The sequence below is a fragment of the Trifolium pratense genome, linkage group LG3 (assembly GCF_020283565.1).
Source record: "Trifolium pratense cultivar HEN17-A07 linkage group LG3, ARS_RC_1.1, whole genome shotgun sequence".
NCBI classification, from domain to species: domain Eukaryota; kingdom Viridiplantae; phylum Streptophyta; class Magnoliopsida; order Fabales; family Fabaceae; genus Trifolium; species Trifolium pratense.
This window is the reverse complement of record NC_060061.1, coordinates 50,839,274-50,851,238: the sequence shown is the minus strand read 5'-3', so window position 1 is coordinate 50,851,238 and position 11,965 is coordinate 50,839,274. Positions and strand designations below refer to the sequence as shown.

Sequence of the window (11,965 nt, the reverse complement as noted above, 5' to 3'; positions counted from 1 at the left end):
CTTTCTCTTTTCTCCACTTCGTTAATTTGTAGTATTTTTCTACATCTGGAAAATCAAAGGGACAAATAACCACATCCTGGGGCGGATCTACATGCAGTTGAGGGTGTGCAGCTGCAGTGCAGCTGCACATCCTGAACTTTTGAAATTTACACATATAATCTTGAATTTGTGATATTTGCACACCCTGAAACTTTCTATTTGCACCCATGAACTACTACTTCTATCACAAAGAAATAAGAACTACAGAAAGAAAACGGGAATAACTTATAACAGTTGCTGGTAAAAGAAGAGAGTGGAAGGACAAGAAAGAAAAGATGAAGTGTGACAACACTAGCGGCGGCTGGTTTTCTTCAAATGATAACATTAGAAATTTAGGGTTATGTTGGTAGGTTAATGTATATGATAGGCTTGGGCCACTAAGCTTTGATTTGTAAATAGTTTGATTTGTAAATAGTTTGTAGCAAAAGAATAATTAAAATTTAGAATTATAAAAACGTTTTGCCACTACATGTCATTCATTCATATATGCAATGGTATAATAAATATTAGTTTTATATGAAAAAATTAAATATTGGTGTAGTTTTGTTTTTCTACTAAATTTATTATTATATACTTATTTTTAATTTCATCTCTTTTTATCTAATCAAATAATTGTATTTAATCCTAATTTCCTAATTCAATGTTATAAAATATATTAAAGAAGTAAAAATATTTGTCCTCCAGTATAATTCAATTGGTAGAAACATTGCGATATGCAGAGACCAAAATTTGAATTTGATATTCTCACTTATTCATGGTAACTTTTTTTGCCATTAGACAATTTTACAAAATAAAAATTTCATTGTAAATCCTGCACCCGCTGGTCTAGGGTCCTGGATCCGCCATTGACCACATGTACATCTACCATTCGTTTGTTGTTATTTTTTTTATCATACGTTTCAGTTTTCTTTTTGACATGGGGTACTTTTATTTCTCCATTCAAAATCTATATTGACAACAATTGTTTTATCTTTAATTCTTTTGATCTAATTTTAGTTTCATTTATGTAGAAAAAGAATCATTAAAAGGGGTGGTATAGTTGCTTGGCCGTTTACAGAGTGGAAAGATACTCATCGGAATGACTGACCGTGTCACAAAAAGTATTGAATGGTTTCGCTCTTTCGCACTAGCAAGGCACATCATACTAACTACACACATTCAACACAGATTTAGGGTAATTTTTGCCACATGTCAATCACACAATCATGCAGAAAAATTCCTAGCTGGAAAAAATTCAAAAACTTTGCTTCTTCTGGCCAGCAATTTGAATTTCCTTTCCCTCCCTTTCATCTCATTGCTTGCTGGGCCAAAAACAACAGTCCAATCCATTAAGGCCCAAACAAGGCCGGTCCGGTTTGTTGAAAACCATAAAAAATTGAATAAAAGCAAAATAGGACAGTGGAATGGATGAGCCGTCGTTTTCATTGTTCTGCGATGAAGAACTCCTCTTCTTCTTTTGGCTAACAATTTTGAAACCATTTTCACAACCAAAAAGTTTCAATTACTTATCGATGCAACATCTTCTTCTCACTCTGTCATCGCTAGAGAAATTTCATTTATAACCCTTCCCTCTAATCAAATCCTCCTCTAATTTCAGAAAAATTTGTGTTGTCTTTACATGAAGAAAACCCCAATGTTAAAAAATTTCCATTTTAATGATTCATTATTTGTTGATTTTGCAGGTTTGGTCAATATACATGCAGATTGGATTTCCCTCCAAAGGGATAAGATAAGAACAAGAGGTAAAAACAAATTTCGAATTTCACTTTCAATTTCTCCCGCCTTGGATATCAATAGATTTATTCATTTTATTCATTTTTCGATTTCAGTTTGTATTCTAATTTTCGATTCCACAAATTTGGCTTGCAGGTTTGAACTAAAAGGCAACAAGAATGTATTGGGGGAGTTTCACAGTGGCTTTATGAACAATGGAGAAAGAACTGGTGAGGGATGGTTAATTTGTTTCCTATTTCATTTATGCACCTTATTGAAAATGAACTAATATGCATCAGCTCTGTTTTGGAGGTTGTGGTTTAATTTCATGCCTTGAGTGATCATAACATGGTTTATTATTGAGAGTACTTTGTCAGTTAAAATGATTTGTATATATGGTATGATTTGCACCAGTGTATCTTATAATAAGATCTGAACCATGTCTTTCATAAACTTTATTACGGTTCCTTTTGCAGGTTCTACTAACCGAAATTAATTCAAGGTTTTTCATTTTACTTGAGAAGAGACTTTTGGTTGTGGAAAAAGGCTTTGCTACACCGCTGCCACAACTCTATAACATATGAGGTTATAGTATATTCTATTGTTCAATTTTGTCACTCTTTATTGTTCAATTCTTATAACACGGGAGACTATAGTATATACTATGAACAATAGAATATACTATAACCTTTGCACCGTCGGTGTAAAGTTATTTTGCACATGCGTCCAATAAAAAACCGACACATCATGTATGGTCATTAAAAACACATGATGTGTCACATTCATTAAATGACGTGGCAACGCGTCATTGGATGTATGTGTAAAAATAATTTACACCGACGGTGCACAACAATTAAACTCATATACTATTGATAGTATATATAAATAAATCATGTAATCAAGTAATTCGTTCCTCTATTCCGTGTCTTTTCATTGTATAGTTAGTAGTTAAAATTTTTGTCACTCTTTATTGTTCAATTCTTATAACACATGTGACAATAGTATAGACTATTGTTCAATTTTTGTCAATAATTATTGTTCAATTCTTATAACACGAGAGATTATAATATAGACTATTGATATTATATATAAATAAATCCTATAATTAAGTAATTTATTTCTCTTTTCTGTGCCCTTTTATTGTAAAGTTAGTATTTAAATTTTTTATCATTTTTTATTGTTCAATTTTTATAACACGGGAGGTTATAGTATATACTATCGATATTATATATAAATAAATCATAAGTAATTATGTTTGATGTATTGTATTTTATTATGTTTTTCAGTTCGAACTCTATCTACATTAATTATCTTGATGATACTCTTAAGTTATTGTTTGTTTGTTGGTTTATGTTTTAACTATAACAACAATTATATTATTACATGTTTTTATTATATGATGGTGTTATGTTAACAACCAATTGTATAAATGCTGTATTTAATCAGATAATACAATCATCCCCGCCCGTGCGTTGCACGGGTTCCTAACTAGTTATAGACATTCACAACGTACGTACCTAGGAACAATTCACATGCTTAACGAGATGCTCACATGGTGTTGAATAGTGACTTCAAAGGCAGCAAGTATACATCATTCACAACTGTGGTCTCATTCACAACTATACCCAAGTCTTTGCTGAATAGATTTTCGCAAATTTACTCTATTGCCAATTGAATATTAAATATAATATTAATATAATATTAGTGCGGTGTTTAATTAACGTACGTCAGTCAATCACAGCCGTTACATCATAAAAATTACTATTTGACATTAATCATATCAACTTCTAAATTCACATATGAATGACCGTAATGGTGTAATTTTTTTTACACTTATCATGTATTGAAATTAAGCTCATTGTTTATAACAAGAAAAATTCAAATAAATGTATACTTTTCTTAGGTAAGGATTAATAAGGGTTGTTATAATTATAAGGCCAAACACAGTTGAAAGTCGTATGTCCATCTTTTGAGAAAATTATAGGGACACGTTACTGCAGTGGCAAGCAATGTGCCGCAGCGAAACAGAAGCGGCTCCGGGAACTGATGACAGTCGAAACAGACGGTAGCCACCGTTGAAAGGAGAGGTAAAATGTAACGTAGATACTGCATTATGTGGCGTTCAACAACAGTTTGGGATGAGAATGTGTAAAAGACTTATGCAGATAATATAAAGCATAATTTGTTGCGAACTATGAATTTGAGCAAAGTAAAAACACGAAGTTTTGGGCACAACTACTTTCATTGAACGAAATAACTTGTTGCTATTAAATAAATGTATCCGTTCATGGTAACCAAAACTCGGTACTCTTCGGGAAAATAAATTCAAATGACAACCAAATTTCATAGTTAATATGAGATTATTCGAAGAAATTACTTTATTCATCAGGAAGAAGAAAGATTCCACAGTAATTAAATTTAAGACTTTTTTTGTATTGTGTTTTCTCTTCCAAAAACTCTCTTTTACCCCAAAGACACATGATGAAAAACAATCAACAGAGGTTTCTTCTTCTTGTTTGGAGCCGCAAATAGGAGAACTAGATGACCGACTTCTACTGCTTGATTCGGTATGTTGATTATTCTTTCCTATAAAGGCTTCATCTTCTTCTTTGGAGCCGCAAACACGAGCACTGGATGACTGACTTCTACTGCTTGATTCGACATATATGTTGATTATCTTTACCATATTACTGCTTACACTTTTGCAATTCTTGAATTTAAAACTGTGATATGGCTAGCTCACATTCTTGAATCCTGACATTACATTTTGAAACACAAATTCAAAATCTAAGCAATTTTCTTTTATATATATCATGCTACAAATTTGGCACAAGCATGAATATGTTAAAGATAATCAACATATATGCATAACATGCAACTTGTGTTTATGACACATATATGATTCATTCATATGGTATTTATAGAATCTTGATTGCATATTTCATCGTAGATCTTATGGACCACTCAATGTGGTCCACTTTTTAAAAAATATTTAAAATTTCAACGACGACATACCTTGATGTTTGATGGTATAAGTTAATGAAATTAATGACTTAATTGATACCGGATTGAGTAAAACAACAAAAATTAAAAAAAAAAATATAATTGTATTAAACCGACTTCATTGGTACTGCACCATATATATCCACACATCAAACAATAGAAAATTGTAGCAATAGCATAAAACCCCATATATACTTTAATCGCACAAGCCCCATCATAATCGCCGGAAAATTGTTAACAACCCAGATCAATTGCATAAAAGCAAATATAACCGAATAAAATTTTCTCAATGATCAAACATAGTTATGATTCACATATAAAAATTAGGGTTCTAAATCGTATATTAGGTCTTTTTGAACAAATCGGAACAAGGCCAGAAAGGTTTAGAAATAGTTAACATGGAATCTTTTAAGCTGAAACGGTAAACCTTGAATATATCAAGGAAGTCGGAAAAGTAGATGCAATTCCCTTCAATTCCATGGTAATCTTGAGCTGACAATGAGAAATTAGAGTGTCTACCCAAAACAAATGCAACATTCCCCAAGTTTTTCACAACTTCCCAATGACCCCATTCTTCATTGACCGTGTATACTTTAATATCAGCTTCCAATTTCCAAGAGCTATGGTTTGTATTCATAAGCATCACAACCACGTAGAGTCTTCCACGAAACTCCACCATTTTCTTCTTTTTGCCTTTATACGACGAGCACAATGGTTGTGTAAACTGTACCAACTCCGTGGACAAATGATTCATCCAAAAAATTGTTCCTAGACAATCTATAACATAAAGTTGCCCCTTATGGATGATTATATCATGAAAACCTTCATAATCACTCCATTTTATGTTGGTCCATTTCTTATCTCCAATCTTGCGAACCCACAAATTATTATAATCATCCTTAGATAGAGCGCCCACCATACGACCCTCCACAGGCAAAGTACTAGGGAACAATACCTGTTTAAGAAAACTATTGGTATTGCAATTGAAGGCTTCAAGCAACTTCACAACCTTAAAGTTCATGAAATTTACCACCCTTTGCAAAGTGTCCTCCGATGCTTGAGGGTTGTCTGAGACAGGGGTGCAGGTGAAAGGATTTAAGAGACGAAGTGGCACGGATTCTGACTTTCCGAGCATTATAAGCCACCCTTTTGAAGGTGCATCGTCATCATTTAATAATGGCTGGAGACGGTACATGGTGGTTTGGAGGAGGAAATATTTTCGACGCCTCCTAAGAGGAATGCGAACTTGCGGAGCAAATGGTGTGTGTTGCGGGAGAGGGTGAGCGGAGCGCCATGTCTTACAAATACTGCGAAACCGGAAAACTTCTTCAAATGAAGTGTTGTCTATAATGAGATGTTTGGCTATCATTGTCCACAACTCGGTGGGAAGATCTAACCATTCCACTGTCTGTCTCTTTTCCATGGAAGTCTTTTCTTTCAATAAAATTTGCTTAGTAATTTGCATCTTACATCAAAAACACTGCATATCTAAAAAAATGGAAAAGACTAATTAGTGATTAGAGAGAAAATTAAGAATCAATGAAAAATTAATTATCAAGGGTGCTCGCAGTTCGGTTTGAAACTTATTCGATTCAAAAATAAATTTACTTGTGGTTCTATTTGGTTTTAGATGACAAATAAAAAAATCTTTTGATGGGTTTTTGGATTTGAGCACCACTACTAATTAGTGATTAGAGAGAAAATTAAGAATCAATGAAACACTGCAGTGTATCTGCAATCATCCTTTCAGCTAGTAATGAACTTAATCATATAAATAATGAAAGACTAATTAGTGATTAGAAAAAAATTAAGAATCATTGAAAGACTAATCATCAGGGTTATAAATTAGTAATTAGTGATTAGAGAGAAAATTTAAAATCAAAAATAAATTTACTTGCCGTTCGGTTTTGTTTTAGGACAAATAAAAAAAATCTTTGGATCGGTTTTTGAATATTCAAATTATAAATTGCAATTTTTTTTTATTAAATATTAATATTATAAAAATACTATAAAATAATAGTTTGACTTTTTAGACGAAACAATAAGTTTGATGTAAAATATAATATATTAAAAATTACTATTTTTGAATAAGAATTATCAATTATATTTAAAACATATCAAAAACTAAAAAATACATTAATCCTTCAAAAAAAAAAAACTGAAAAATACATTAAATTAAGCCATAGGTTTGGGGCATGTTTGGATATGACTTATTTGTTATGTCATTAAAATAGTTTATGCAAATAAATAATATTTTTTTGTTAATTCACAAGTTTTCACTATCAAAATTTGTATCTTTATAAGCTGTTTTTTCTTAAACTACCTTGAAAATCTTATAATAGCATATCAAAGCTTACTTATTTGCATAAGTTGTTTCACATAAGCTAGTAATGAACTTAATCATATAAATAATGAAAGACTAATTAGTGATTAGAAAGAAAATTAAGAATGGAAAAGAATGACACAATTTGTTTGCTTCAATTATCAGATCAAAGAATATAATGGAGCAAAAAAACAGCGCAAATAATAAATTTAATCATACATGATTCCAGAAAATAATGGATAGCGTATTTGCAACCGGTGCTGTTGAGATTCAGGGCGCTGCTGCTGGTGGTGGTTGTGGGAAGGAGTGGTTCTTATTATATAGAAAAAGGAAATATATAATTTTTTTTTATTTTTCGTATCCAGTATTAATTACTTATTATATAAAAAAAAAATACAGACAAGATTTGTTTAATTTTAAGAGTATAGAGACATGATTAGCTCGACAACAAATTAGGGGGACCAAGGTATGTAATTGAAATTTTTAATTCACAAACCTCAGCTCCAGCTACAATAGTGTCGTACATAGGGTGAGCAGCAATTGTGATTATCCTTTTGGACAAACGGATAAAACCTTGAGTATTACCTTCGTTACCGCGCCTACCAAAGAACACCGTTAAAACTGAACACTTCACAACAGAGATTGAAAAACAAATATATGAAGACAAAGTATCTGAGCAACTAATTTAATCCTATCAACTAGTAACTACTTGGTATTGCCAAGTTAGCAAGGAATGACGTAAAACAAAGGTTAGCAAAGAAAAGAATGGTGGAAAATATCTACTATTCTCCTTTAATTTAATTACTACTTGTATTCGTTCCATCGAACTAGTAACATTTGTGTCTGTACAGTTCTTTTTTTTTTTTTCCCAATTGTAAAATAGAAAAAGAATCTGAGAAAAAAACTTGTATAAAAGGAAAACGGAATTTTCAGTCTACCCATAACACTAAAACTTGTTAGGAGTGGGGACGGGAGATGATTCTGTTGTAAGGAGAGACTGGCCACTCTCTAATTTTCAGTTTAAATAGTGTGTTCTATTCTTTTTTCAGTTTACTTTAATGTTGCCTAACCATTACAGGTTGTTAAACAAAAAAACAGGACCATAAACTGCCGATTAAGAGAAACATGCATAGCATGCACGCAGTTAGTCTAAATTAATTAAGGCGGGGAAGCAAGCTCGCTAACCTTGGATTGGTTGATGCAAAAGCAACATCAGATAAACCTACTAAATATTCCCCATTATTAAATCTTCTTGGGAACTACTGTTGTAATTAAGCAATAATTCAAGGACAAAACAGCAAACATAAAACAAGGGTAATGATGGGAGAAAATAGATGGATTTTAGAAGGTGCAAGATATCAACTTACACCTTTTTAATTGACCAAAAGGTCAAGTCATTTGTTTTTAGGCTTAACTCAATCTTATGAGCAGGAAGGATATTGCCTGTTCCTTGGGATTCAGACCATTCCCAATGTGATGCAAGCTTTTTCTATTAAATGAATGCTTTCCTGAATGCAACATCAAGCTGAGTATATATTTCACAACAGTATAATGCATAAATTTAAATCTTATCTTAGAAAACTATAAATATATAAATATGGCCTAACCTGTCCACTAATTGCTCTTGGTGAAATCAATTCCAAGAATAAGATTGGAAGACTCAAGGCCTGCATGTGCAAGAGCCTCAGTCACCTTGTAATGAGATATAAGTATAAAAAATACTAGAATGTTAAGAACAGAAATAATGGTAAAGAAATGGTCAAAACAATGTAATCAAACTGAGTTTTAACTATTAAAAGGTCAGGGATAATGGAAGAAACCACAATTATACAAAATAAAAGACATTCATTCATATAAGTTAAATGTTTGATCTTAATGATAACAATTTAAGGACAGAAACAATAGAAACAAATTAGCAGCCTTGGTTATTCCACAGGACAAGGATCCTCTACCTTCCTTTTCCCTCCATATTTTCCACACTTTTTTTATGCTTAAACCTTAAAGTTCCCAAAGACAGAATATCATATTGTTTCTTCCATGTTTTCAACATATAAAGCTTAAACTTTTCATTAATAGCCAGCACATCAGCTTCCAATGCAGCAGGTTTTAGTTTGTGGTCAAATATGCTTCTGTTACCAGTTTAATTTTTTGAACGAGAATTTCACTTAAACAGCTGTCCATATCACTTGTCCACCTCATATGCTTCATTATATCTTTAAGATTGCTATCATAGTTAACTGGACAGACACTTTCAAACTCCAAAGGCTCATTACAAGGCTCGGAGTCATTACGATGCAAAGGCTCATTAAAATGGCAAAAGATGGTGCAGAACTGCTCATAGTTCTCCAGGACCCTAGCACGGTAAGTCTTTGCATCTGGATGTGTCTGAGATGATAGGAAAAATGAGGAACAAGAATTCATGCTAATAGGAACTGATATTTTAGTAAGACAATTACAAGAGAGCCACTAGGAGCTAGCTCCAAACAATGTACGAATGAAAAGTACTGATTAATAAAATATGACGGAAAAGAAAGAAAATAACAGAGAAGCAAGAATGCTTTATCTGTCCTATGGCTTCAGCCACCGGCTGATTACCCCAAATGATATGATAACCCAGTATCATCTTCTCCAATGTTACTGCAAATTCTTCATTCTATTACACTTCTCACTTATTCCATATAGGCTTCTCCAGACAACCTCTTACTTTTGCCTCTTCCTTATTTCTTAGGTAGTCAATCCCGGATAGCAGCGCGGAGCGGCCAACCCCAAAACTGGCATAGCGGGATCGCCGCTATTTGAATTATTTAATATATACTATATAATAATTAATATTTGAATTTTTTTTTATTTTGACAGGCACCCAATTTCCCTGAATTACTTCATCTAAATATCATGGATTTGAAAAAATCATAACTCAAATTGTCTTAAAATAATAGAAAGAAGTTTCATATCTGCCATTTCAGTTCTTGGTTGCATCATTTGAAATGCTCTCTAATAGTTTTTTCTTTCAACCTCAACCAAACAAAATTATCTCTGTAATGCATAGTGTTAAATAATTGACTTGATCCTTGTACTAGTCTTAATTAATAAGGATTATTCTTAAGTAGCTAGATACTATTACATAACCAAGAAAATATATATAGTGCAAATCAATATAAATACGTGCATACCAGAATCCAAATTATCTCAGACACAGTCTCAGCGACAAAAACTTGAAGGCACTGATAAATGGGTTTCTGTTTGTCAAGTTGTGAGGACTGCATTCGAAGAACACCGTGGATTCCTTGCTTATCCGAACCACTTGTTTGACCCTTAGATTATATTTCATCTCATGACTCTTTTATATAGTTAAAGAAAGTGGAACTTTCACGCTATTGATACAAACAAAGAGAATAAAATCGTTAATGCACTAATATAATTGAAGAATTGTTTTATCGATAAGCCAACAACTACAGACAAGTTTAACACCTTGAAAACAAATATAACTATGAAGAATCCATACCATAATTGTGTTGAAAATTCTTCCAATTAACCAATGTGAAATAGAACAGAAATTTTTCATAGATTAACTTAAACTTAAACTAAACTAAAATTTAAAAACCAAAACTATACCGTAACGTAACAAACATAAACAGAAATTCTTAAACTAACCAGAAAGTCTTCATAGTTATATTTGTTAATTGATATATGAAAATTCTTCCAATTAACTTAAACTTAAACTAAACAGAAATTTTAGTTTAATCAAAATAGAACAGAAACAGATCTGCAGAGTTCTAAACTAAGAACACAAACATAACATATAATTTTAAGAATAGAAATTGAGAAACTAAGAACTAAAGTCTCTATACCTGTTTGCGTTTCAGTCAGAGGGAGAGGAAACGAGAGAGCTTCAATTCGTGACGAAAGAGAGGTTCAATTCGTGTAATTTGCATTTCGGTGAGTTAGGGTTCGTGAGCCTTGATTCAGTACTGAAAGGGAACGTGAGGGTTCGAGTGAGAGTGATGAGCGTGAGAGGAAGATGAGCAAGTTTGAGTTCAAGAGTGATGGAGGCTAGGGTTCGCGATTTTGAGTGAGGAGAAAATGAAGACAGCTATTCAATCCCTTGAAAGACGTTTTACATCTGGGGATATTTATGGCTAGATGTATGATTATTTTAGACAATTTTCACCATAATTACAGGATTGCCACCACGTTTAGTTTTGCATCCGGGATATTAAGTCAGATGTAAATGGTTGTGTCTATATATTTTCTACTTCAGGCAAAATCGAAACCAGATGTCAAGCGTACTCCATGTTACTTTTCACATCTGATATCTCTTCCACTGATGTAAAACCCTTTAGTAATAAGTCTTATTTCTACTAGTGTCATTTGTTTTTTAGGCTCAACTCAATCTTATGGGCAGCAAGGTAAATCGGATTTTACTTTTTTTTTTTAAACTTACTATTTTTCTGGTTAGTCATACTTACTTCTCAAGCACAGTTTTTTTTTTCCTCAAAAAGGGAAGAGGACTGAAAGCACTAAATTGGAAATGGATTAAGTGAATTTGGTTTTGGTGTAGTCAAGTTGCAATCATGATTTGTGATCCGTCTGATCAAAATCAAACAGCTCAGAATTTAATACATCCCTGATTTTTTTAAAATATAATAATTTTGATATTAAAATATTAACTCTCTGGTTTTGATCAAACGATCATGATTTAACTGACTGCATGCAGTCATGGGTGCTGACTGCACCCAATCCAGGTCCCACTAAATCGCAAGCATATTTAAATAGTAAATGACTTGATGGTTGAATTTTTTGAGATCAATCAATAGGTTTATAATTAGCAATAAGAGGAGTGCTAGCAACACACTCTTTAACAAACACACTCTAACACACTCTCTTCTA

The 11,965-nt window shown here is 32.4% G+C and overlaps 1 protein-coding gene and 1 long non-coding RNA gene across 7 annotated transcripts; one reads left to right on the top strand and one right to left on the bottom strand.

Annotated features, from left to right (window-relative positions):
* Positions 1 to 1,439: 1,439 nt before the first annotated feature.
* Positions 1,440 to 2,321, top strand: LOC123913540. The gene is made up of 3 exons (XR_006811643.1): positions 1,440 to 1,781; positions 1,909 to 1,982; positions 2,229 to 2,321. It is a non-coding gene; the product is annotated as an uncharacterized LOC123913540 (long non-coding RNA).
* Positions 2,322 to 4,845: 2,524 nt separating this feature from the next.
* On the bottom strand, positions 4,846 to 11,265 carry LOC123913539 (F-box protein At2g26160-like). 6 transcript variants are annotated; one of them, XM_045964318.1, is made up of 6 exons: positions 10,927 to 11,263; positions 10,249 to 10,449; positions 8,686 to 8,745; positions 8,264 to 8,586; positions 7,575 to 7,677; positions 4,846 to 6,243 (listed from the first exon to the last, which is right to left on the bottom strand). In XM_045964318.1, exon 6 carries the CDS (start codon positions 6,218 to 6,220, stop codon positions 5,099 to 5,101), a length of 1,122 nt encoding a protein of 373 aa, XP_045820274.1. In that variant the 5' UTR covers positions 6,221 to 6,243; positions 7,575 to 7,677; positions 8,264 to 8,586; positions 8,686 to 8,745; positions 10,249 to 10,449; positions 10,927 to 11,263; the 3' UTR covers positions 4,846 to 5,098. The 6 variants fall into 6 exon arrangements, with proteins under 6 accessions (XP_045820274.1, XP_045820272.1, XP_045820275.1 ...); XM_045964316.1 differs by having other exon boundaries at positions 8,686 to 9,463; positions 10,927 to 11,262; XM_045964319.1 differs by lacking the exon at positions 8,264 to 8,586.
* Positions 11,266 to 11,965: the final 700 nt, after the last annotated feature.